Source organism: Microtus ochrogaster, chromosome 16 (assembly GCF_000317375.1).
Source record: "Microtus ochrogaster isolate Prairie Vole_2 chromosome 16, MicOch1.0, whole genome shotgun sequence".
Classification (NCBI taxonomy): domain Eukaryota; kingdom Metazoa; phylum Chordata; class Mammalia; order Rodentia; family Cricetidae; genus Microtus; species Microtus ochrogaster.
This window is the reverse complement of record NC_022018.1, coordinates 46092931-46120201: the sequence shown is the minus strand read 5'-3', so window position 1 is coordinate 46120201 and position 27271 is coordinate 46092931. Positions and strand designations below refer to the sequence as shown.

The window sequence follows — 27271 nt, the reverse complement described above, 5'->3', positions numbered from 1 at the left end:
ATACGGCTGGTGGTGGCATGGTGGTAGATTCATGCAAGAAGATATTAACATTCATACTGTTTTTAAGTCTTTTCAGAACTAGCTAGTGCCGTGGTTTTCAACCTTCCTAATGCTGCAACACATTAATACAGGTTCTCATGTTGTGACCCCCCCCCACTGCTACTTTGGAACTGATTTTTGTTGCTGTTATGAATCATAATGTAAATCTTTTTGGAGACAGGTTTGCCAAGACTTGTGACCCACAAACTGAGAGCCACCGACCGAGGCTTACTATATGCTCTGCAAATGCTCTACCACTGAGTTACAGCTCATTTTTACCAATAATTTTTACCAATAATTAAATAAAGAGATTAGATGTCATTGCATCTTAGTTTTCTCCTAATCTGGGTCTTGCAGGAAGTAAAAAAAGGACAAAAGTCTAATGCAGTGTCACCAGCTCTGTGGATGGCATTATTTGCAAATCATTCATATCTGAAAATATCTTCCCAAGAGCTTCCTTGGGAAGATAACTGGAGAAACCACTCAAAATGAACTATTCCCTCACATATTTTGTGTGTGTAATTATTTCAAATACAAGGACTTAGGTTTTAGAAATATTTTCTATCTGACCAAGATGATCCTCACCTAGGATGGAATTACATCCCGATAAACTGCCACAAGTTGGAAGCATTTTGAACGAAGAATGCGGTTATTGCACCCACCCACCCTTCTGGGCAGTCTAGGTCAGCAACACAGCATACTTCATTACTGTTGTTCACCTTTGGGATTGCAAAGCTGGCTGGCACTGGAGTCCCTGGTGCTGCCTAGCATGCAGCTAATCACTGGCCAGCACTTTGAGAATGCATCTTTTTTGCCTTATAGTAGTTGGAAAACCTTTATTTGAATGATGGTGATTAACAGCATTAGGAAAATACTTGAAAAGCCGCATTGAAATATGAAAGTCATTAGTATTAATGGTATGTGCAAAATAGGTTGAATCTTGAAATACCTGAAGTACAAAATAATATTAAGTTACCCCAGATCATTATTAAATTTCCAAAAAACATTGAGTATAAAACAACATTTAATCCATGGTTAAATGTAGGAATCCTCCAAATTAATGATATTCTATTTAATGAATTTGAAAACCTCAGTGCTAAAATTAGCAAGCAGGACTTTTGAGTTTAGAGAACTCATAGACCCATCTACAGTGTCCTTATTGGGGGCAGTGTTGCTTACATGTTACTTTAAAATGCTAGGCAAAAGTAGAATTCAATGTCATGACAAGAAGGGAAAACAAGGACTGTGAGAGATCGGGTAATAGAACTTGGTTTCAACTAGGCCGTGAGAGCAAGGGAACTTCCATAGTTGAATTTTCTAGGATTCTTTTCAAAATGAAGTTTGCACTATTTGTGGAAATTTAACGATTGAATCTAAAATGTACTGCCATAAGAAAAAAAAACATGCCCACAGTACCATAGATCCGGAGTCTGCTTGTCAATTGGAGTGCAGGTTGGAAAACCTAATTATAAGCCAGATAGATAGGTGGGGCTCCAGGTGCCATTTCCAGAGCCACAGAAATGATCTTCGGAGTGACTAGCAGGGTGTTTCCAAAGTTCTTGCATATTCCCCTCTAACAGTCTCACTGGCTTCATGAAGAGAACAATTAAACCTGTGATACACTGCCTGAAAGTTGTGCTAAATATTCATGTCCCAAATTAAAATATGTTCCACACACACCTAGCACCTGCAGTCCTTGGAAAACAAGGCAAAGAGCTGCAGTGAGAACTGTGCTAGCCCACCGCCAGGCATCTCCCTATACGACTGAGTGGAATTTCTCAGGATAGAAACAATCATTCCTAGAGTTACTTAAATTAGAGGTCTAGGTTCTTCTTACCGATAACTCTTGGGTCCTTTAGGGTTTGGTGGTAGACAGAACTCTCCACATAAAAGCACATCTGAAAGCATCAGGAGCCCATGGCTAAGAACATAGGGTTAAAGCCTGGAAGGGAGCTTTGTGGATCTCAGGACTGTTTTTCGCTTAATTTACATTTTTCCAGAGTTTTCCAAGGCCACATTTAAGGTCAGTATGCCCGTTTTAGGCATTTATAGACAATGTTAAGAATTCAGTCTTCTAACAAGTAGACAGCTACTAAACTACTTCTGACAATTAGAAAAACATTGTCTTTAGTCCCAACTGTTGGACTCTAGCCAGTTTCCCAGGGAAAGAGACCACTGAAGCCTTGTTTCTCAGAACTAAGGACCATTTGTGGAAGGCACACGTCTTGAAGCTACTTTCCCAGAGAGGTTTAAAGACAGCACGACCACAGCACCACTAAAGTTAGTAAACAGTATTTTACTGGAACAGTTCATAACACAGAAACTCTGTCTGAAGTGTACAGTTTACTGTCACACACAATGACAGATCCATTTGCAGAGACTAATATGGATACAATAAATATGGGGTTTACATACTAATTTATACACAGAAACTGCCCCACAGCCATAAAAATTTATATTTAACAGTACAACATATAATTTAATCATCTGATTTATTTGACAGGTTTCTACTAAACACAACTACCTGGTTTTCATATACATATATAACATATTTGTATGTATATAGATAGTCAACGATCTGTACAGATTCTAAACATAAACTCCTAAAAGGCACAATTGTCTATACAACATGTACAAAAATGGCTGGAGTTGACACAAAACACAATTATTGGTCAAAAGTTCATGATTGCACAAAGATTAGTCATGAGTTTATGTCAGAAAAAAATGTGCTTTAAGGAAAGGAGGGTTTTCAAAAAAAAACCTGTTATTAAAAAAAAATCAATAAAAAATAAACCACTAGGTTGCTATGACAAGCCTGTCCTCATCATCATCGCTGCTCACGTCGCTGAAGTGCACAATGGGTTGCCTGTGGGGCACCGGGGGCCTGGGAGCTGGTCTGTCTGTGGGGAGCGATGCAGGGCCTGAAGTTGTTACCTTTTGTAAAGCTTCCCGTGTGGGTGCTGGCTGCGCCTGCGCAGAGGAACCCCCGGGCAACACGTGACTCACGGAGGCCACCTTCTTGGTGTCCATTTTGCTTGGGGCCTCAGGCCTTGCGTGGTCGGCTGAGGGTCTGGGCACTGTTTTGGGGGTTTCCTGAGGGCCTTCGGGTGAGCCCTGGGGCGGCTCGGCGCTGTGTCCCTGGCCTGCGGGCGTCTGCAGCTCCTGCGCTTTGCTGTTGGAAGCAGCAGTCTCGGGGGTTCCCGCGGTGCCCACAGCCACCGGGCCGACCGAGGGGATCAGGGTGGGCAAGGCGATGTTGAGGATCTGGAGACCTGGGATGTGCGCCTTTGGGGCGGGGCTGCTCTGTGCAGGCGCATTCGCCAGAACCTGGAGCCCCACTGCGCTGAGGGCCAGGCCTGGCGGGTGCACCTGCGGGCCCACGGTGGCGTTGGCCAGGCCCACGATGTTGACGGTTTCCATACCCAGGGATGTGAGTGACTGCAAGGCTGGGGGGCTCAGGTTCTGCAGGCCTGGTACGTGGATTTGGCCGATGGGAATACATGGCACCACACTGCTCAATTCAGCCACTCCAGTGGGGCGATTAGAAGTGCCAGAAACTTCGGTGATGGTAGTCCCGGGGGTACCCATGGTTCTGTGAAGAACGCTCACAGCAGGGATGGTAAGTTGCATTGGTCCGGCCTGAATGGGTACAAAAGTGGAGTATGTGAGGCCGGTAGGCACCACATGGATACCTCCAACGGGAACCATGTTGTACGGGGTCCTTGATTGCTGCTGGGAATGCAAGGGGAGGTGGCTGAACAGACGTGTCTGAGGGGAAGGCAAGCCTGGAGGCGGCTGCAAGGTTATTTGCGGCTTCCGTTCTTGGCTGTCAGGGTGAGGTGAGACGGAGGGAGGAATCCGGGCTGCAGGCTGAGGGTTGAGCTGGGCCACGGTAGGAGACAGTCTTAGAGATGACGAATCCTGAAAGACAAGAGACAATGAGCCTTGATAGCTGCGCCTCCTTCATCAAAGCAGAGTTCTAGTGTTCAGTCTGTTCTTTTCAATGAGGTAAGATTATATGTTTGTATTTTATAATTGTTGGCTTCCTGAAAATTATTTTTAATTCTTTCCTACTTCATACCAGAAAAAAAATTGTATTTTGTAATTTGCAAACCAGTTTCCTGGGTGTCATCACTTTATACTGACAGATGAGCATGGTTATATGTTTATGTTGGTGCTATTTTTCTGGCAACACCAGCACCGCTTTAGACACTAGGAAGAGCTGAGAAATTGCCATATTAGTTGGCTGTGAGCGCCAACTCAGCTGGGAAAAAATTAACCGAGAAATTATTCACTCATGAAATGAAGAGCTGCTATTAAGACAAAGGTCTGCAGTTGTTCATTTATTTGCTCACTGATTCGGAAGTTGATACAACATCTACTGAAGACTGAATATTTCGGCACTGGTAGTTATGTGGAAGATGCTGAGATACAGGCAGTTAGAACACAATGGTAGGGAGAGATAAATCTTGCCTGTCCCCCCTTCCACCCATGCATTTTATCTAAATACTACCTTTTTCTTGATAATACATACATGCATTTGCATATATATATATATATATATATATATATATATATATTTCACTTTCTGTATTAAACTGACAGATTAAATTAGTTTAGGCTAGAATGTAAAATTACAAGCTTTTATTTTTCTCTAGTGGGAAGCATCTTTTCCCATTAAGAAATAAAGCCTATTGCCTTATTTAACACATAGGAGAGGGACGAGAACTGTGAGGCAAAGAGAATTGTTGGGTAGGAGGCAGCCGTGGGGAAGCATGCAGCACACTTTCTCTACCGGAGCTGGGTTCCGGCCTGAGCTTTCTTCTTCAAGGAAACTTTCCCAAGCTCTCCCAGCAGTCTGCTCATCCAAACAACATGAATGCTTGAGTTATTTTTGTGTGAGGTTAATTTTGCATTGAAGTCTACTAGATCTTTTGTCGACGGGAGCAAACAAAGCACAAAATCTAGATAGATGCTGAACACACACCATATCCACACTAGTGGAAAAACTAGTCAACCACTTAAGTTGCAGGATGTGAGTTTACAACTGGTACATACATATTTTATTGTGATTTTTAAAAATCAAATAATAAAGGATTATTTTTAAAGGAGGCATCACAGGCTATGGATATAATATGTGAATTTTTTGTCAGATACTTAACAGGAGTTTAATAGATATAAATGAATTCTGTCATTGGCTATAACAACAAAAAGGTACATACTCATATGGTCATGGATAAATTTTTTAATCTATTAGGTTTAATCTATTAGGCCTTCCTAATAGAGTAAGAGAAAACAAAAAACCAAATACCACCAATGCTCATCTACCTGTATTGAAGCAACAGTCTTAGCAGCTGTAGGACTTCTCAGAACATCAGACTCAGGGTAATCCACAGACATCTGATGGCCAGGAGACCTGGGGGGAACTTCTGGGGACCTGGAAGTGTCTACACGAGGAACTACTTCATGCTCATCTTTTGCAGTATTTTGCCTGACCTTTGATGGTAAGTCTGTTCTGTTGGAGTCAATCTGTACTGTGCTCAGAACAGTCATCTTGGTGAGTAACGCTCTAGGTAGAATGTCCATGGGGTCTGTGTGTACCCCTGAGAAGCAACTGGGAACTCTAAGGTCTTCCTCTCCACTCCCGGGATCCTGAAGGCCACTTCTGGATGGAAGATGCTGTGGGCTGGCTGTGACAGAAGGTGCTGCTGAGAGCCCAGACTCTGCCTGGCTGTCCTCATCATCCTCTTCATTGTCATTATCATCCTCGTCTGGGCCGTCAGAGTCTTCAAGATCATATCCAGACCGCTCATAACTGAATCTCTGCTTTTCATCTAATATGACAAACAAGAGGGTTTGTTATAGTGTGCTCTACAATCACACAAACACCATGTTTTTACTTTTACAAGCTTGGCAACACTGAAGCATGTAGAAGACGGGGCTACCCAGAGCACACGCCAGAGGAGTGACAAGAAGCAGCCAGTCTAGTAGCAGGGACTCAGGGAAGGACATCAGAGTAAGGGCCATGGTTGGGGTAGCAGGGAGGCACAAGAAATGAGGCTTCAAAGAGAATGGACAAGCAGAGTGTGAGAGGTATTGGAGAAAATAAAGCCTCAAAAATTAAATATAAAAAGATCAACTGTTCATTGATCTTTTTTATGTTTTCTTGTTTTGTCCAAAGGAAACTCCATTTCCCCAAATTCCCAAAGGCAGAAAGGACAAATGGCTGTCTGTACTGCCCATTAGCATACCATAGCAAGCTGGTCTCTAGACTCCCTTGCTATCACAGGCTTGCTTCCTGTGTTCTTTAGCTCATGGGCTTCCCCCCTCCACTCATGATCTTTACTCTATTGCTATTTTCAATGTTCACAGTCTGCCCCCCCCCTTCTTGCTATCTTTCTCTGTGTCCTCCCAACCCCCACTCCTCTGCTTTGCTTCTGCTTCCCTTGTGGCCAGGTCCAGTCAGTTGGCCATGTTCAATCTGCAGCTGCCTCTGACTTTTTCCTCAGATCTATAATAAAAACCTCCCCCTTAACCATCGAGTGGTCATGTCATCCGTATATATGCTTGTATCCTCCTCTTACTAAAAAATAAAATTCCACCACACTTTGATGGTACTTGAATTGTTAGCAAAACAGTTTAAATTTGAACTATATTGGAAACATGTTTTAATTGATTTCTTAGTAATAATGCTTAATAAGCTACCATCACCTCCTTTTATTAAAAATAAATACTTAAAATAAAATACCATCACACTTTGATGGTATTTGAATTGTTAATAAAATAAATTTTAACTGTATTGAAAATGTTTAAAATGATTTCTTAGTAATAATGCTCATATTTAAAGCCCATGCCCGTGTGTGTGTGTGTGTGTGTGTGTGTGTGTCATATATCACCCATGTAGGTGCATGTGAGAGCCAAAGGTTGGCATAGTGGCTTCCTTAATCATTTCTCCATGTTGTGTTTTTTGAGACAGGGTCTTTCACTGAACCTGAACTTTCTTCAGCTAGACTGGCTTGCTGGTGACTCTGGAAGATCAGCCTATGTCTATTTCCCGCGCCGTGGTTAGAGCGCTGTGCTGCTATGCTTGGCTTTTTCATGATGCTGGGGGCCTGAGCTCCAGTCCTCGTGCTTGTGTAGTGAGCACTTTAATCACTGAGGCATCACTACATTCCCCCCCCCCTTTTTTCAGAATTTACTGATATGTCTTCTTATTTCTATGACTTGACCCATTTCTTACAAAAAACGATTATCTAAAAATACTATAATTAATACTAACCACTTTTCAAGAACTATTCAAGATGATTCAAATGATAGTGTTAAAATTCTCATGCATTCATGTGAAACTTGGTTTTAAAAAGTCACTATTTAAAATCTTGCAAAGTAAAAAGATAACATTTAAGGGATGGATGGGAAAACTCTACACTATTTCATGGTCACTATCCCACACGGGTGTTAGACCATATATGGTTTAGTTGTATGTGATATACTCCAAATTTTTTTTAACAAAGACCTGCCTGCTAACCACTGAGTAGCTTGTCGGCTTGGTAATGGGATGTGTCAAGTACTGTCAGGTGGAGTGCTATGCCACTGTCACGTCTAACACTGTATAAACAACACCCACATCATCTCACTTCCTCTCAGCCCAGGGCTTTGAACGCATCATTTTGCCACAGGAAGAGGTATGTTGGTGTAACTGTTCTATGCTATGCATTATGGCTGCTGATTCTTTACTGTGCCCATGTAAACATGAAGTACTGGCTCAGATTGCAGTTATTCACTGGTTCCTCAATAGTGTTACCCCAGCAAAAGGAGCCCACCCTTAATTTTTGAAAAACAGAAAAAAAAATGCAAACAGAGAAATATGCAGTAGATATTTTTACCGACCTTCCCAAGCATTCATTTATTCTAGTATTCTTTCTGCATGGCAAAAAAAAAAAAAATAAATTCTTAATAGAAAAGTCTTATAGGAACTATGCACCAAAGCATTGGAGGATGATTTCTAAGGGATGGAAAAGACTAAAATGTTTATTATCATAGATGTGTGTTATTTTTACAATTAAAGTAGTTAAAGATAAAATATGCAAAGATTTCTTATTTGTTTTCAAAGTTCTACTACTATGTAGTAAAATAACAGAACAACATTAATTAGTTGAATCCCAATCAGGGTCCATGTTAGAATGAGTAATTTCTGGATACATTCCTGGAAACTCTGGGTGCCTCAGAAAATGGGGAAACAGAAAAGACAACAAGGAACTGGATATCCTGAAGAGGCTGCTGAAGAGGAAGGTTTCATCCCATGCTGACTTTCTGCAAAGTCTAGCTTGGCTGAATCCTGCTCTACCCTGAAATTACTGCTTTGTAAAAACAAAAGTAGGCCTTATTTTACATGTATAACTTTCCTCCTACTCAGCCAAGAACTGTAATTTAAGACAATCAATAGCCCAAATCTAAGGAAAGACAGTGTCTGCAAGGAAGAAGACAAGAAGAGTGTTACTTGGGATAAAGGTAACAGAATACTGGGCAGGGGAGTTCATCAAAAATGGTTGACAGAATCCAAGTTGTTTCCAGTCAGGTGTCTGTTAAGACTGTTAACAGTTCTGGGGTTCTTTAGGTACCTACACCATGAAGCCCATCTAGACACTCAGTGGTGAGTATTCAATTTAGCCCCAAGATGGGAGAGAAGCAGCAGCCTCAGGAAAGGCGAAGAACTTCACCTGGACCCTTCTCCTCTCTCTCCACTGTAGAAACAAAAGTCTGATCTAGTGAGGTAAAACACGGCAAGCACTGATGACCTCAGATGCTGGTGATGTTCACTGCAAATGGGGAAAGAAACAGGAGGAAACGGAACTTGCCTCTCTGTGGGAAGAAAAAGACTATTGCCCAGCCTGGGGAGGGGTAGAGAAGCTAAGCAACTAGAGCCCAGGAAGCCAAAAACATGGTGCACGTAAGGAACCCAGTGAGAACAGAAGTGTGCACTACCTTCTGTTTCTGCATCCAGTGCTAAGTCAGCTCTCAGGAAGGCCCAGAGCAGAGTCTGACTTGCAGCCCCAAAGGAAGACCATCAACTGAAATACTGAACAGACACCATTCTTGCAAACCAACCCCCACGCAAAGCACACGGTATCTTTAGATGAACAAGAAAGCTCTAAGCAATGATGACAGACAGCAGCCAGAGTTACTCCCAGGCAATCTTGTGCCTGCTTGACACTGACGACACAGCCAGAAGAGCGCGTCCATTCCAAGCATGAAAATGACTTACACAACTTTAGCATGTAATATAAGATGTCCATCTTGGAACATAAAATTACAAGGCTATGATTGCAAATCTCTCATTGGGGCACAGAGGAGAACCTCCAAACCTAGTCCACCTATGCTAGAGCTGAAACAATATGGCCAACTGTAGCTGATGCCGATTACAGAGACCCCTGGCTTCTCACTGTGCATAGAAGAGGCCAAAAATGAAGGAAACAGAAAAAGCAAAGATAAATACGGGGCAGAACGAAACAGGAAGTTTCAGTATGTATACAAACGGTGTGTGTGTGTGTGTGTGTGTGTGTGTGTGTGTGTGTGTGTGTGTGTGTACACCGACATGCACACATCTGTCGCCTAATTAAACCTTATGATGGAGGCACAAAGAGGTGGCAGTAGGTAGCAATGAATACACCAGCCAGTAGCTAGGTCTTGGTTCCTCCAGCAAAAGGAACCAGGGGTTCTAAGAGAAATGCATGGCATGACTCTGGAGCTAGAACTTCTTGGGCGTGGGTCCTAAAGAAAGGAACTACTAAGATGATCAGTTTGGATCAGACCTGAAGGGCTCTTCCTTTCTAGGGCCAATGCTGGAACCTGAGTGAGACACTGATCTAGCCACAGGGCCTGGGGATGACTGGATGAATGAAGTGGACTCTGAGTCCACAGACACAAGCAGATGGATGACGATAGTAACTCCATAGAAAAGTTCGGTTAATAACACCACAGTGATGCCACTGACAAGGTCAGCATTAGCTGGACAGGGAATGCAGGGTGTCAAAGTTCTCCACAGGGGTCCAGTACTTCTGAAGGGAAGGCAGTTAAACTTTCAGCGCAGAGTCCTAGTGGATGCCACCTTAAACCTGTATAACGTAAGGTCAACTCCAGTGTCCAAATGTGCTATGGTCAAGGAGGCTAGAACACAAGGAAGGCTGGGTAAAGAAAGTTCATGAGAGTTTTACAATTTCCAATATAATAGAAAATTTTTTTTAAAAAAAGCTAACAAAAAAACTGTCATTGCTTCTAGGTCTTGATTTTGTCTCATAAACCTGACTAGATCCTCTAGACCTGCACGGTCACATCAAGACTTGTCTGGGAAGCATGTTGCCACTGTTTACTAGAAGTCAATTCTTAAAATGAAGTCTAACTCTTCTATTGATTAATTTCGAGGCACAGAAAGTTATGGTACCTGCCCTAACTTAGATATATGCTTTACATTTTTTTTAAGCCATCCAAGAGTGTTCTGCTCCTTGGATTTCTTACCCAACTGTACATATGAAAGCAGCAGGCTCCACTCTTGCTCCAACCATCTATACTAGTAGAGAACCTAGCTTTTAGCAATAAATACAAGCAACACCACCTGATCATAATTAAAACAAGCACTAATTAAGGGTTAAAGCAGGTGAAAAATGCAGTTAATGAGTTTTATTGTTGCACTACTGCTCATAAGTGTCAGACTCGAGATTCAATCCTCACTGTCTGTGCTAAATACTTCCATTCAGCCACATTTAAAACTGACTACAGGATGATCCGAAAGGTCAACAATAGATTATAGTCATTAAGCTAGCTTATTAAAGATACACACAAGCTCCTTGTTTATAGAGAGAGACATGAAAAGCCTCGTATAATTATTTGATTATGCATAGCGGACTATATGAAACACAGTCTCCAAGGAGAATGTAAACTAATAATTGAACCTAATTTCATAATAATGCTACATATTCCTAACTATCAAAGTTTAAGAGTGAGTTGCCAGGGTTTGTTGTAACTACAGGATGGCTGCTCTGGCTGGTCTCCCTAGACAGAGCCAAAGAACAAAATGTAGAGAGAACCTAAGGAGACAGCATGCTTTTCTTATAGCTCTCGTCCCAGGGTTCAGAGAGAAGGGCATTTCTGTCTCAGAATCAGTGTCTGGAATTTCCCAAAGGGAAAGACCACTGTCAATGTTTTGGAAATCTACAAATGAAGAGTGGACCATCACCTATTTGTCCAACAAGGCCAGTATTTTGAAATAAAATAAAACAAAACAATACGGTGAGCAGCATAGCTGAGCAGAAGGTACAGGTAGGTTCCTGGAGACATCTGAACAAAGCCTTAAGAGCCATAGAGAGCCAGACCACAAAAATGATCCCACCCCAAGTCCAGCTTGCTTGGAACTGGGGTTATTTCCAGGATATATATGGGCGGCTATAACACTAAGAAAAGTCAACCCAACCCCAACAACTGTTCACCTCCCAGATATCCTTGCGTGGGAGAAGGGCCTCGTATATGGCAGCTGAACCTTATAAGCTCTCCACAGTTCAACCAGGAAGGTCAGTGGGCCCAGTCTTGTCTCATACAGATAACCACACCTGCTCTACTGTCACATTCTGATGACAGAGCTTCACAGCAGGACCCTAAACAGCCTGGTAAGCTCCTGGAGAAGCCTGGTGGCACTGAATCAGAGGTTGTGTCCACAGAAGTGGTGCTGGTTGTTTGGTTTTTTTTTAATTTAAAATGTTTTGAAATTTTTTATGTATATGAATATTTTGCCTACACTGTGTATGTATACTGTGTGAATGCAGTGCTGATGGGGGGCCAGAAGAGGCCTTAGTACTTCCCTGAAACTGGATTTACAGAGGGCTGTGAGCCATCGTGTGGGTACTGTGAATCAAACCTGGATCCCCTGCAAGAGCAGTGTTCTTAACTGCTGAGCCATTTTTCTAGCCCTGTTTGTGGCTTTTATCAGAGCCAGAGAAGATGTCATAGACTTGACCACTTCTCCAAAAAACCTCACCAAGTATGAATTTATGAAACTGTTTGGGCTACTTAACATAGTAACTATGACAGCACTCTCAGGACCTTGGTTACCAGGGCCTGGCAACTCTGGTCACTACCACATTTCGCTCACTGCCTATTCTTATAGAGGTTTTGTGGGGACACAGCCAGGCTTGTTTGTATGCTACAGTACAACTGGAGTTTGCTAATGGTGACAGATAACAGAGACTATGGTCAGGCATGCCTGAAATATGTGCTACCTGGCTCTTTACAGAAAAAGGCTGCTGGTGTCCAGTTGATTGTATCATATTACCAAGTCAAAATCAAGCCACCATGCTATGACAGTTAACAGATAACCCCCCTTATGCATACGTCTGTAAAGCATCAAAGCCAGCATGCAAACCCCAGTCTCCTGTCGCTATTCCAACATGATAGACTGCCTTCTTTTTCATCATATTGCAGCTACTCCTCATTTTGGTGTGTACAACATAGGCTAACACCCCAGGAAGATAAATGCTATACTTTAGCCTTCTGTAGCCATTAGAGGCTGTAGAAAACACATAGGACACCCACATTTGCTTAACAAACTCATAAATAAATGGCTCTTTAAAAAGCTCCATGCAATTTGTTCCTTTAGAACATTCTTCATTCATTGTAAATGTTTCTGACACGACACAATTTTTAGATCACAAAACTGTTCTTTCTTGCACGTGGAATTTAACTTCAGAGGGGAAAGGTAATTTTTAAAGTAGCAATGTCTTTTTCTCCGAAAGGAATGCTCTCATAGGTTGGCAACAAGACTTTCCTGGAAGTGTTTGGAAAACAACCTTCTCCCCAAGCCTGCTCAAATGAGCCATAATCTGCCCCCATTGCTGCCAGACAGTGACACCTGCTGGAAGAACTGGAGCCAGAGCCAGCAACAGCCGGAAAGACAGGGCCCCCTCCCCAACTCTGTTGTTACTAGAGCTAGTCTGGTTTTGTTTTCCTCCTGGGTTAGGAAATACTGGGTTGAAAGCCAAACAACAGCAACCAGGGGAACAGTTTTGTACAGCTTGTGAATAATAGTTCTATTTAAATTATGAAAACAACTTATATGAACACAGCAGGCCAGACTGCAGATCTGTTAGCTTTCGGCAATAAACCAAAAGACCACCCTTGCTGTGTTGTTCATAAATAATTGCTATCAACACTGCATTAAGTATACATCTTAAGGGCCATTATGGTTACTTATCCTACAAAGAAACTTTTCTTAAAAGCAATGGATGTTTGTATAAGAATTCCAGTGCTGGCAGTCTATAGGCCTCGTTTAGAAGGAAAATGTTGCTAGTACTTTTATAAAATTCACTAATTGTTTCTAAGGGTAAACATGATACAGGCTTTCAGAGCTGTGGTCTGAATCATTATCTCATGCATATAGGTCAGTACTTAAAATTCCATTGAAAAGCATGGTTCTCCCTGCACTTGCTCTTTGAGGCTGTTGTCCCTGTGGTGGCAGCTGAGGGCACACATTAACATTCCTTGTGTTGAAGTCTAGCACTCTGTTGATGAAAACATTCTTTGGATCAAAGGCTGAAAAGCAAATTGCTGGTGGCCCCATTTCTAACACAAAGGTGCAAACTAAGACCTATTCCTTATGACCCTCAAAACACAAAGGCAAAATTCCCAAGGCTATATAATTTTATATGTCAAGAATATAGAATATAGAACATACTGCTATATATTCAAGCAGTATGAGGGCTTGAAAGGACCCAACTTTTCATAAGCATATACTATAATTACAGCTTACATTGCTAATTTTAAGCTAAGTGGAAACAATTTCTAAATTTCAAATGTCCAAATTAAAATGGCTGGTGTACAAAAATGTATATTCAACTCTGCTTGATTTGCCACCCTTGAATTTGCTCCACTGAGAATGTGATCATGGATTCATATAACAGAGGAAGAAGAGGAAGCCAGGAAGCTCACTCTTGCTAAGGCAGATAGAGTCATGAAGCTCAGGATCTCTGGCCTGCCTCACCTCATGTCACCGAGACCTTCATGAATGCTGTCAATGGAGAATGTGCATAAGAAAAATTATCAACTGATACCTTGGGCAGTGCCACAGGCACAAGAGAACACAGCTGTAGGATCCACAGAACACTCAGATAGTAATGCCTTCAAGACAGTGAAGCTCAGTTGGGAGAAATGGAAAGGAAAAACCTTCAGTGAAACCTGCCCAGGGGCCAGAGAGCATGTGCTGCTCATGCAGAGGACCAGAATTCAAGTCACAGCACCCACGTTAAGCAGCTTTCCTGTACTCTAGCGCCAAGGGATCCAGTGTCTTTTCTAGCCTCAAGGGCATTGCAAGCACATGCACAAACCTACAATCAGACAAACATGCATACCCATAATCTAAAAAAATGAAAAGTAAATCTCAACAACAAACAAAATAAGGCAACTGTAAAGGAATAATTCAATGGAAGCGTACTTATAAACCTAAAGTTTTCCCAGAGAGCTGTGCAGCTGACCAAGAGATTACCAAATGGTGATGGTGTTTAAACAATGAAGAGCAGAAACCATGCAGGTGCATCCTAGTGTCTAACACATCTTCATTTAGTGAAGAAAAGCTCAGACATCTCTTCGTAATGATTATTTATGTCCTAAAGAAAGCAGCAGTTTGATAGCCAGAACCCTAAAAGTGCCTTTTAAATGGAAAAGTTCTGTTCTGGGGATTCTGGGAGACTCCGACCTCTTGGATTCTGTCCTGTTGGTTTGTAAAGACTTGCCCCATTTCCCATGTCTGTAATAATCAAGATCCAAACATGGAGGTGTACTTTCACGTGTCTTCACAGCCCTTATGTGTATACAAAATGTGCCAGATCATTCTTAATTCTCTTGTTTCTTTGTGTGTGTGTGTGGTGTACATATATTTGTGCACATGTGTGTGGCTGTGCTCATCTACCAGAGGTCAGTGTCAGTTTTCTTCCTGGACTGTTTATAGTCAGAGACAATGTCTGTCACTGTTTGCTGTTTCAGCTACACTGGCTGGCCAGCAAGCCCCTGAGATTATAGGCACGCACTGCCACACACAGCATTTAGGTTGGTTCTGGAGATTTGAACTCAGGTCCTCTTATTGTAAAGCAAACACTTAGCCTACTGAGCCAACCCTGTAGTCGCCTTACAGTCAGTCCTTCTTTAAAAACTGCAGGATCCCATGACTGATTTAACTACCAGCCTGCTGCCACCTTCTAGGGAAACAGAAACCCTTTTGCTTATGGATTTTCAATTGTGTTTATTTTATTAAGATAGGCTATCCCTATTGCCTAGGCTGGCCTGAAAACTTCTGGGTTCAGGAGATCTGCCTATCCTGAGCCTGCCAAGTAGCAAGGACTATAGTGTGCCACCATTCTCAAGATGACTTCACAATTTTCCAGATACTCCAGACTCAGGCTTCCTGGTACTGGCTTCTGAAAGGACATATGGCTCAATCTGGCTGCATTCCACAGTGGACAGTTGCAATCTGCTGTCAGAATTAAATGACAAAGTTCACCTGTATCGAGGCACAAACCTGTATTGAGGAAGAAGGAACTCACTGGGTTACTTCAGTTTTGACTAAGATCAGCCTGATTTCTCATAGCAGGAACAGGTCTAAGTCAGGACAGAGGCCTCTGAGGGCTGAAGGGTAGACTGGGGGTACAGCATACGGCTAGCCTATATGAAGCCCTGACTTCCACCTTCAGTAGTGGAGGGAGGAAAGGACCCCCTAACCACAGCCCTGAGAACAGCAAGCGAGGGGCTGCATGGCGGCGACGATGATGATATGTACTTTCACCACCTCTTCACTGCACAGATAAATACAAACACATCTCTCCTCCAGAGCCTTGTCATGGCTTAGATATGGGGGCGGGGGGTTTCAGATGTGGCTCAATGGCAAGGCCTAGGGTATCCCAGAAGGAAGGCATGGTAGACTTGCCCTTCCAAAGCTTTATTGAAAATGTCTTGGTGTGGGGCTAAATAACCTAAGCCTTTTAGACAAGAGTCTTTTGGGGCAAAGGTGCCCAAATTGAAGGAAGGAGAGGACTTAGGAATGACAGAGCTGGATGTAACAGGCAGGGTGAGCCACAACCAGGGAAGGGGTGGCGGACCTGGAACACTGTACAAGGGAATTCGGAGTGGGGAAAATCTATTTGAGATTTAAATTTGACTTCTCATTGATGCGATTCTTCACATCTTCAGGGTTTCTGCTGGAGCAGTAAAGATCAACTGCTACGTGCATTCACACCTGAAGATCACTGCTGGTTAGATATCCTTTGTCAGTATTTATTCTAAATAGCTAAAATTATGTATGTTGTTTCTTTTGATTTGCTTTTTTATTTTAACATCAACTGAAGTCCTTGCAGTCTCTTTAGAGCCACAAATCCTGCTTATTTGCTTAAGTCTTGCATAATTTTATTTTCTCAATTGCTCTAGAAATGTGGAGCAAAGATCATTTGGCTCTTCACCTGTGACCTGGGGTTTGCATTCTTCAAGGTAGTGATGGCACTGATAGCTGCTACTGCTGCTTTAGTTTAACACTGCCCTGTGCTAAACTAGTAGTGATTAGCGTGACAGAGGAAATCCTAAGTAGGTGGGTGCTTTTATTAACAGAGCAGCTCAAGGGATCCGATCCCTTTTTCTCTGACAGGTAGAATTTCCCCTTTGGGTGAAGAGCAGATTTGGTGTCCTTTGGTGACTCCAATTTTATGTATAGATGCATAAATGCATAAAGACTAATTCGGAATCTTGTTCTTTACTAAGTTAGAGAAAGCACTGTTTCCCACAGAATGGAATAAGGGAAGGGACAGGCCCTGACTTGATCAGCTTTGAATGTCCCCATGTTGTCAACAGTCTAAAAGAACAAATTTTCTCTGTAGAAGTTACTGGAAAAAATGAAGCATATCTCTACTAATCTGGAGAGAGCATTAATCACAGACGAGAAGATGCAATGTTAGAGCCTTAAAACATCTGGTATTTAGATCCAGTGACCAAAACCCAACAAATTAAAAAACAACACGTACCATCACCTTTGTAATATCTAATGTTAATCTGGACTTGTAACTGAAACATTACAGAGAGTGACGGGTATTAAATTTTTAAATAGTATATTACAATTACCATTTGATTACAACTTGTTCAAGCACTAATAACCAAGTATTTCCTATTCAATCATATATCATTTCTCCATCATTAATTCAATCAACAACTGTTTACTGTCTACTGCCACTAGGTAGTGAACAAAAATGTGAAGGTGTTTGTGAGCCCCACCCATACACACACACACAGTGTGTACTCTATGTGCAGATGCCCACAGCAGCCAGGACAGTAGTTAGATCCCTTGGAACCGGAGTTACAGGTGATTGAGAGCTACCAGATGTGGGTGCTGGGAACTAAACTTTAGTCCTCTGGAAGAGTAGCAAGTGTTCGTAATTGCTGGGCCACTCTCCAGCCCCTGGAAGACATTTTCTTGGAAGCACCAGGAGGTTTTATGGATATATTAGAGGAAAAATGGGGAAAGCATGGCTATGAAGACAACTTCAAGATTTGTGGTGACACCGCTGAGAGAATTCACAGGGAGGAAGTGTGCCTCTTCATAAGGGAAAGTGGGGGAGGGGGCGTGTGGGATACATTAATCTGAATATCTACTAGACAGCCAGCAGAGATGGGTTGCAAGTTTGCAGAGAATAAACAAAAGACTGAAGAAGATGACCTGTGGGAGTGAGCAATGGCAGAGGAAAGAGAAGATCAGAGGCCTCTGCCCTGGGAAACATCTGGAGAGGTTAGAGATGGAGGAACCAGCCAAGGATATAGAAAAAGAATATCCAGCATATTCCAGGCTACTGGGAGGCTAACAACTGGCACAGCCTCCAGACAAAGAGCCCTACATTGAAAGTTTCTGAGTCCTGCTCACCCAACATTTAGAAAGCTAGTGAGCAAAATCTCAATCTACAGTGCAAGAGAGAGCTCAGGCAGTCAGAGAGCTTCCGATACAAGCATGAGGACCTAAGTCAGATCATAGAGCACATACAAAATCCAGGCATGGTTACTTTTCTTGTCGACTTGACACAAGCTAGGGCTGTCTGGGAAGAAGGAACCTCAACTGAGAAAATACCTTCATCAGATTGGGCTGTAGGCAAGCCCGGAGGCATTTTCTTGATTAATGGTTGATGTGGGAGAGCTGGGCCTACTATGGGTGATGCCACCCCGGGCAACTGGTTCAGTGTTGTGTAAGAAAACAGGTTGAGCAAGGCATGGGGAGAAGGCTGGCAGCATTCCTCTCTGGCTTCTGCTTCAGTTCCACTCGTCCAGATTTCTCTCTGGAATTCCTGCCTTGAGTTTTACGATGGACTATAAGCTGTAAAGCTGAAATAAAACATTTCTTCCCCAAGTTGCTTTTGCTCAGTGTTTTATCACAGCAACAGAAACCTACCTAGGACACCAGACATGTATACACTTTTAACCTTTATGCCATTGTGGGGGAGGGGAGCACAGAGACAGGAGGATGGCTGGGGCTTGTTGGATACCAGTGTAGCTCCAGGTTCAGTGAGACCCCTACTCAAGGGACTAAGGCAGGAAGTGACAGAACTGCATACCTCACTTCCTCCTCCTATGCCACACCCAACCTGCACCTCCACACACAGACCCTATCACCCACCCGTCTGTAACTATCACCATCTTAATGGAGTGAGCGCTCTGGAGGAAGACTGAGGCCAAACATCGGTCATTAAGAAAACACAACCCTATCTATCCATTGTGTCGACTCTCCAACTGTCGAATCCAGACAGTGATATACTGGAGAGGAGGGGGAAATGGCAGGCTCCTTCTGGAAAACAATATTGTAAGAATAGATACTATGCTTTGTATCTACATCAAAGTGCTATTTTTTTCTGCAAATGAAAAACACCAGCATGAAGAAAACCATATACCGCTCATCTATATAGAATATGTATTAAATGAATTGAAGGGAAATCGTCCTGTCTGTCGTAGGGGAGGAAAGCTGCTTGAACAAATCAAGGGAGCATGAAGTGCTTTGAAAAATTTTACTTATCAGCTATCATCACATATGCATTTAAAATATTTATAAACACCATCTTGAGCATGAGCACAGATGTATTTAAAATGATTTTAAATGGAAAAAAATAGAATAATTGAAAAAGCAAGATAAACAGTTTAAAACAACTACCTATTTTATTTTACTTACACTGTAAGCCTACAATAAAGTCAAAGGGAAGACTGTCATTGTTGGCACAGTGATAGGGAATTGTAAGCCCCCCCTCCATGACACAGCACTCAGGATTTATTTAGTATTTGCACACTATGTTTTACTATTTGATAGAAGCAGATAAAGCTAAGTACACTTACCATAAATACAGTAATCCGAAAAAACACAAACTGAAAAAAGACCAACTGGGAAAAGGAGCTTGTTTTGTCTTAACAGGGAGCCATGCTATAAACTTTGAGTTAGAGCCTAAGGTCAGCTTTGGAATGAGAAAATATGAAAGCCAATGGGTAGATATGTCTGTGGGCTAGCAAGTCAGTCCTCCTAGGAATGGGCAGATATGTCTGTGGGCTAGCAAGTCATCCACCCAGGAATGGGTAGATAGGTCTGTGGGCTATCAAGTCAATCCACCCAGGAATGGGTAAATAGGTCCGTGGGCTAGCAGGTCAATCCACCTAGGAATGGGTAGATATGTCTGTGGGCTAGCAAGTCAATCAACCTAGGAATGGGTATATAGGTCCATGGGCTAGCAAGTCAATCAAGCTAGGAAGACAGGTCCGTGGGTTAGAGTCAATCCACCCAGGAGTGGGTAGACAGGTCCATGGGTTAGAGTAAATCCACCTAGCAAGGTGTAATTCACAGAACTACACTTCTTTGTGGGTTTAGGATGTAAGTACCCGCTTCCCTTGGGAATTCAGAAGAGCCTGCACATGTAACCTATTCCCCTAAGGCTCATCTTGAAGTAAAACGCAGCAGTGTGCATGGCAGCAGCAAGGCTTGTTACAGCCTTTACTTTGTACCTGTTCTAGTCACTGGTGGGTACATACCCTCGCTCAATCCTTACACATTCTTCCTTCCTCTTTAAACTGGAATTGATCTTACTACCCAGACCACGTCACTGCTCTTGCACATTAAGAAATTAATTCAGGATGATTCACTCTGTCTATTACTGGTTGAAAAGTTGGATTAAATAAGTTGATAAATTCTTGAGTTAAGAAGAGAAACTTCACAGAAATATACTTCTATACTCTGGGCAAAATAGACTAAAAGTTTTTCCCTCTAAACTGTAATTATCTACACTTGTTAACAGTATTAAGGGAAAAATATTATTTCAAAACAGTAAGTGTTTTCAACAGGTAAAAATGTTTTCTCCTCAAATGCTTACACCGCTGCGTTCTTGTTCTTTTCATTAGGGAGCTGTTAGAGACTGAACCCAGGGCCCCAGCATGCCATGCAGGCACTGTACCACTGAGTTGAGCCACACTCCTAGCATCTGCCAATACCAGGAGCAGGGTGACCTCCAGGCACTGAGCTAAATGCTGAATGTCAGAGAAGCTGACAGCTAGGCAGTGGGCTCCATTCATGCCACACTGCATACTGCAGCAGCTCAACAGAGAGAGAGGGAACCAGAATAATAATAATCACACAAAGAAGATGGGTCAAAGGCTTTCAGAAGAAACACCTAAGAACAAGGAGGTCAGAGAAGAAAAAGGTTTCTGGCAGGAGCCATGCAAGGGAAAAGTAGACACTGTTTCCGAACAGCACAGGGTCCTGTTGCAGTTTAAAGAAAGCAACAATGTGAGCAGTGCAGGCTGGGACAGGGGTGAGGAAGGCAGGGGGCCATGGGGGGCATGAACCAGGGAGATGGTCCTCTACACAGGACATTCGAGTGTCAGCCTGGGTGACAATGAGAAAAGGAAGAGGAAGCAGATAGTATTCTGAGGACTCTCAAGTGACTTGTACTTTATATTGGCAAATGTGAGTTGTCAATTCAAAACACTGGCCAAAGACCGGCATGACCAGATACATGCTTTGGGAAGGTTAATCAAGCACTTAAGAGTAAGCTTCTGGTTCTGTATGTTAACTCTTCCATAGTGGGGTAGGAGAAGCAGGAAGAAAACTGCAGATGAAAACACTGGTCAGGAGTCTATAGCAGAGGTAAATAAGAAGGGGGATGGGTATGTGAGATAAGTGACATGCTGTAAAAAACACTCTGAAAAGCCAGGCAGTGGTGGCACACGCCTCTAATCCCAGCACTCGGGAGGCAGAGGCAGGCGGATCTCTGTGAGTTCGAGGCCAGCCTGGTCTACAAGAGCTAGTTCCAGGACAGGCTCCAAAGCCACAGAGAAACCCTGTCTCGAAAAAAAAAAAAAAAAAAAACAAAAAAAAAACCACTCTGAAAACCACCGGTGAAGGCTTACCTGATTCTTCCGTGTCTTGCTCATCTATTAGACCCACCGAGATGCCCAGATCCACACACTTCTTGCTATGTGCCTTGGACTTCATGTGTTTTGTCAGATTTCCTTAAAGGAAAAGAATGTTTATCAAACTTATGCAGTATTAATCTGCCATTGCATTTGTCAACTCCGGACAACTCTATTCTTGCTTCAAACAAACATATACACAGGGCTTAAACAATTCCAACAACTAAGACTATATGAAAGCAAACACTGGAATTTATAGTTAGTTGCAATGACTTTTGTATTTGCTAGTGATAGATAGCACTTTGTTTTCAAATCTGTCTTGTCTATTGTGATGGTAGCTACTTCTGTCTGTTGGGAACTATTCTGTACTTCTGATTTTCTAAGAATGTGCACACTCTATGCCTCCTTCAGAGTGCATTCTGCTCTGCAGTTCCTGGAGAGTAACTTGTCCACTAGCTGCATCTGCTGGTTCTCACAGCAGCTCACTTCCCTGTATGTGTTTACATTTCAATTTGAAGTCCATCTTCTGTAATATGGTCTTCCACAGAGTCCCAAGGATCCCAAGTTATACAGGGACCTCTAGAAGAGTTTTCAACCCGGAACCTTAACAATTTCAGGACATGTTTATTTCTCATACGGCCCAAAGTCAATGGAAAGGAGGGTCAGGTGTATTTCAGGGGCCTTGACAGGCATTAAACCCCAGACCCAAAGGCATGAATATTGTCTTGACTTCCCTATGATGTTTTAATGATCTCCCTACCATGTTAGCTTTTAGTTTCTTTTTTATTTCCAATACCCAGGCATTTGCAGTTTTAAATTTTGGACCTTTGATGACTATTCTGGGTTGCTTTTGAGCATCATCAACAGCACTGTGCGGGGCACAGAACAGAGCCCACTCCACACATGAGCCTAGCAGTTCAGGCTATCTGCTCTGGCAGCTGACAGCCACCTGTGCGAGGTATCGCAAGTGCACAGGGCACACCTGTCTGGAGGAACCATGGATGACAAGGAACAGCTAAGGGTCTCCCGAGGACCCCAGACATCCTGAGTGGACGGTGCTACACCAAAGATACTGCTGACAAGGGCACACTATTTCTTTTGAGAAAACACACAGAGCAAAATTTAAATACTGAATTTTGGCACAGGGAAAAATTAGAAGTGCTTAAAATGTTGGAATCCTTGTTCTAAATGTGGCCTGTATTGAAAGCCCATGCAAATCGGTTGGATTTATACAGCTTCAATTTCTTGGTAGATGCAGAATTTGTGGAGTTAGGCATAGTTGTACATGCCGATTCAGGCACTACCTGGTATATTCTTGTCGAACAACCACACAGCACCCTAAAGCCAAGTGCTTAAGAAGTTCAAGTCTAAGATGCTCCTGCAGCAGCATGTGGTCACTACGAGGTATTAGCTGCTGCCAGGGGTACCCCACAGATCACACCAGGCTTACATGGTCTGCCTGTGGCTGGCATTTACATTACATGAGAAATATGGCAGAATGTTAAGTGTAATTAAGACACACAAGGCAAAGTGGTATTTATTATATAAACCTTTACTTTTTTGGAAGTGTCAAGGTTTTCCCACTCAAAAGTAAACAAATCAATAAGCAGGTGGTTAAAAGCCACCTTGCTGTGGCTGAGATCTCCATGTCTAAGCCCAAATGCTTTCATAGTAGGTAAAATATCTAAGGTAAATTAAAAGGCTCACTAGTAGTTCACTTTCAAAAAGCTTTGGTTCCCGAGACAGACAGACAGACAGACGGAACAAGGTATGCACTAAGAAACTAATATAAAACTGTACGTGGGTGGATTTGGGAATTTAAGTTCTTAATATCCTCCCACAGTTACTGACTAACTCCCTGAATAGTTTAACAAGACAAAACCCACGTGTTTACATGCGTAGGACGTACCCATTCCAGGTTATACCCTGACCCTCTCAGTAACACTGTTATATATGTGGTAATGTTTTATTAAGGTTAGCCTTGTAAACATGTTTCTCTTCTCACAACCCAAGTTAACAGATGCTTCTTAAATCAGTGTCTACCGATAAAAGAGCAGTGAACGGTTCAAAGGTCCTCATTTTCAGGCAATACTGAGGACTGATCCTGACTGCTGCCTCCCTGACCATCTCCAGGGGGAGGAAGACCTATATCAAACTAGCAGAGAGTTCATGACTGAGGACTCCTCTCTCCCCCAGGCTTGCTTGAAACTCTCCAGAGCTGTTCAAAGTTTTCTGAAGAGTACTTTGTTTCTCTAGATCCTTCTTAAGAAACCACTGTTGTCTGAGCTAACATAAAGACACTCAGATGATACAGCTGCAACTTTCTTTAAATGCCAATAAATCTAAGCCAGCAATACACCAAACAGGCTCCAGAGATGACTGATAAAGACAGCCAGTGCAAAACAAGCAGCAAACAACACGGGCAAATGTGAACTCGAATGGAACAAAGATAGTTCCAATAAAATGATCATTTTTTATGGGCACTGCTATGTAAGTCAGACATCCCCGTGATTAGATGTGTTGCTGAAGGAAGCCCTACTTTGTGAAACCGCTATCTTTAATGACTTGTTACATAATGATCTGTGAACATGAGCAAAAATTTTATAATAGCATATTCATTACACATAACAGGAAACCTGTGCAGGGTAAAACTACTTCACCTGAGGGGCTATGCTTTAAGTGAACATAAAACAGAAGCATGCCAAATACAATCTTAATGACTATTTCTGAGAGTCCATTAAAAACTTTAGTAGTAGAAAAGTTTAAAAACTTTAAAACTGAAATTTAATGTAATTTGGGTTAAAGTTTATCATAAAAGATAGCTATTCATGGCTAAAATCAAATAAAATGAATGATTATGAAAATGTATTCTGTTTATTATTTAAAACTCTTCTTGAATCTTTTTGACCCTAAATGAATTTACTTGGGGTTGCAAAACCTTATTTCCTTCTTCAGCCCCAAAGTGAGGATTCTGAAAACACGTCAGTCATTGTTAAGGAACTATGATTCGGGGAAGAAAAGGTAAAAAGAAACAGCTGATCCTTTTAAAACATTACTTTTACTTATGTATATTCTAAAACCCTGTAATTAGACGTATTTTCCTCAAAGGGTCTAGAAACATAAGGAACAAACACTCCAGTGCTGGCAAGATGTAACTTAGTCAGTAACAGAGACAACCTGGCCTCCCGGCAGAAAGGCACAGGACGACAGCAGGGGCAGCAAGCCCTGTCCTACCTTTGGTCTTGAAGGAGAAGTTGCAGTAGGTGCAATGGTAGGGGCGGACATCTGTGTGGGTGCGTATGTGTTTCTTTAACATGCTCGGTTTCTTACACCGTATTCCACATTCTTCACATATGTACTTCCCTCTTCCCCTGCCTCGGACGTACACATACTCCTCATTTGACTTGTATCTAATTTAAAGGGGAAAAAGGAGCAGGGAAATTGGATACTGTGTCTTTGAGAAAAGACTGATGAAAACGCAACCTAAAAAATGAAGCACAACTTTTATACACACTCTACAACGATTTTATGTACATTTAAGAAAGAAGATTCCCAGTTTATGCATCACAGCTGAAGTTCTGACAGCTGGTTCTACTTGTAGTCATTCAATGTAATGTTTGACTCTTAAAATTTCCACAAATTAAAGATGCCAGTTTGAAAGTTTTTTTCATTTTTTCATTGTTAAATTCAACGCAGTGACTGTAAACCCTAAACTATTCTGAAACTCTGCCGGTCACTGGCTCTTGCAGCTTGTTTGTTATTCTTGAGCTAACATGAAGACAGCAAAAGGCAAGGCACATCTCTCTTAGAGAGATTTCCCAAGCCACTCCATGCTACAAGTCCATGTGGGAACCAGGTTTCCTCTCAAGCTCTTCTCACAGTACATTTCTTACTAGGCATCATTTCCTCTATCAAAATGGAATTACTTAAGAGATACTAACATGTCTTGTCAAGAAGACTCGCTTAGCTACGAATCCTTTAAATAAAATCCTCACTGGCAGGTCTTCACCCACAAGACAGCAAATGCACATTTAAAAGGCTAGAATAAATTACATTTGAGAATAAAATATGTACTTGCCCTCCATCAAATATTTTAATTCTTCGTGGTTCACTTTTGATTAAGGAATTTTCTTTATCTTGCTCACTGTTGATTTCAGAGTCATCTTTATTGCTGAATTCAACTACTGCGGACTTTTGACTACCTACTCTCTGAAAGGGGAAAACAAAAAGAGAAACTATGGTCATTAAGCTGGAAACACAAACTCTATTATGTTTTACTAGCAATTAACATAACAAAGTACAGACCAGTGGTTAGCTCAGCAGGTGTGCCTAAGAGGAAGCCTAAGTCAAGGCCTCTGCTGTCTTCCTCCAGTCCCCACTACAGTCCAAGACAGCTAAGTGAACTTGGGGCCCAGGAACTTGACAAAAAACCTTCTTTAACAGACTAAACAGTCTTTATGTTTCACTGGCCACCTGTAACAGTTTCACTCTATTTATTTCTTGTCTTTTTTTTCTTTTTCCTTCACTCTCTCTCTCTCTCCCTCCCTCTCTCTCTCTCTTTTCCGAGACAGGGTTTCTCTGTGTAGCCTTGGCTATTCTGGAACTTATTCTATAGACCAGGCTGGCCTTGAATTCAGAGATCCTCCTGCCCCTGCCTCCTGAGTGCTGGGATTAAAGGTGTGTACCACCACTGCCAGGTTAAGTCTACCTTTTAAACAGTTATTTCCTTGGAGATGGAAAAGCACTAGCTACCTCTAGATACAGTCTCAAGTTCCTCAAAGGCAGCACTAAAACTCCTCCAACTTGGGAGAGCCACGAAGGTGGAGCAGAAGCCACACTTCCCAGTCTCCATCCCACCCCTCTCCCATTTCTTTGAAGAACATGGTTTCTGTCTCTAAAATAGTTGTCAAAAACCAAACTTTGGTTAGCGTGAAAGTAAGGTCAGACCAAAGGCAGAGGTGGGCTGACAGAAATAAAATCTTTGGAAAAGACAGCAGACATCAAAATGACAACAGATGTGTAGTTATCCTAGAGAGAGTACCACCTTAAGTGGAGGCTATGCCACTTTGTCAAAGCCAAGTGTTAACAGCAAAGGCTACAAGTCCTGTCCTGGCCTTCACAAGAACCACAACTTCCACCAGGACAAGTGCCTTTCCTACAGCGGGACTCAGCAAGACTGAAGTGACTTCCTTGGACCAGAGAAAGTGCATCATGGAAGAGTGGCTGGGTCCACTGGAAGAGTCTGGGAGCTCAGGCTGCTGGCCAGTTCACAGAGGCCAGAGCAGTGATTACGGACACGCCCACCTGTTTTCTTCCACTCCCTAGCAAGCAAGCAGACCAGATTCTTTAGAAAGTAGAACACACACACTCCTGCTTGATGTTACCCCTTTACCAATGGTCTTTCTTACCTTCTTTTCCATATCAAATTCCCCCCGCCCCGGTGGGGGAAACGGCATTTAAGAGGTGGACACTGGAACCCATACATGTTAGGCAAGCTGTTTATTTCCAAGAGCACGCCTCAGCTTTCACACCCTGTACCTTCTGCTCACTTTTCTACCATCAAATCCAGCTTCAACTTGCTAAAGACATCAGGTAGTAAAACGGCTCAGTTACTGCAACAGTTCTAATACGCCTGCGCACTCCGGGCATCACCTGTATACTCTTTCCATTTGCTATCCTGACAGTATTACCACATGGGTTATACACAACAGTAAGCTAGGTGCCCCAGCCTCCCGAGCCACTTGTTCACGGATTCAAGTCTCCGGTGAGAAGATCGTGTAGAGCACAG

The 27271-nt window shown here is 42.4% G+C and overlaps 1 protein-coding gene across 3 annotated transcripts in view; it reads right to left on the bottom strand.

The window, feature by feature from the left end:
* Positions 1 to 2321: 2321 nt before the first annotated feature.
* Positions 2322 to 27271, bottom strand: part of Hivep1 (human immunodeficiency virus type I enhancer binding protein 1) — a 144093-nt gene continuing 119143 nt past the window's right edge. For all 3 annotated transcript variants that reach the window (XM_026782950.1, XM_005355085.3, XM_026782949.1), the window contains exons 5-9: positions 25562 to 25692; positions 24718 to 24893; positions 21481 to 21582; positions 5368 to 5873; positions 2322 to 3960 (exon numbers count right to left, since the gene is read on the bottom strand). In XM_026782950.1, coding sequence (XP_026638751.1) covers positions 2836 to 3960; positions 5368 to 5873; positions 21481 to 21582; positions 24718 to 24893; positions 25562 to 25692 — 2040 coding nt within the window. In that variant the 3' untranslated portion in view covers positions 2322 to 2835. The remainder of the gene's footprint in view (positions 3961 to 5367; positions 5874 to 21480; positions 21583 to 24717; positions 24894 to 25561; positions 25693 to 27271) is intronic.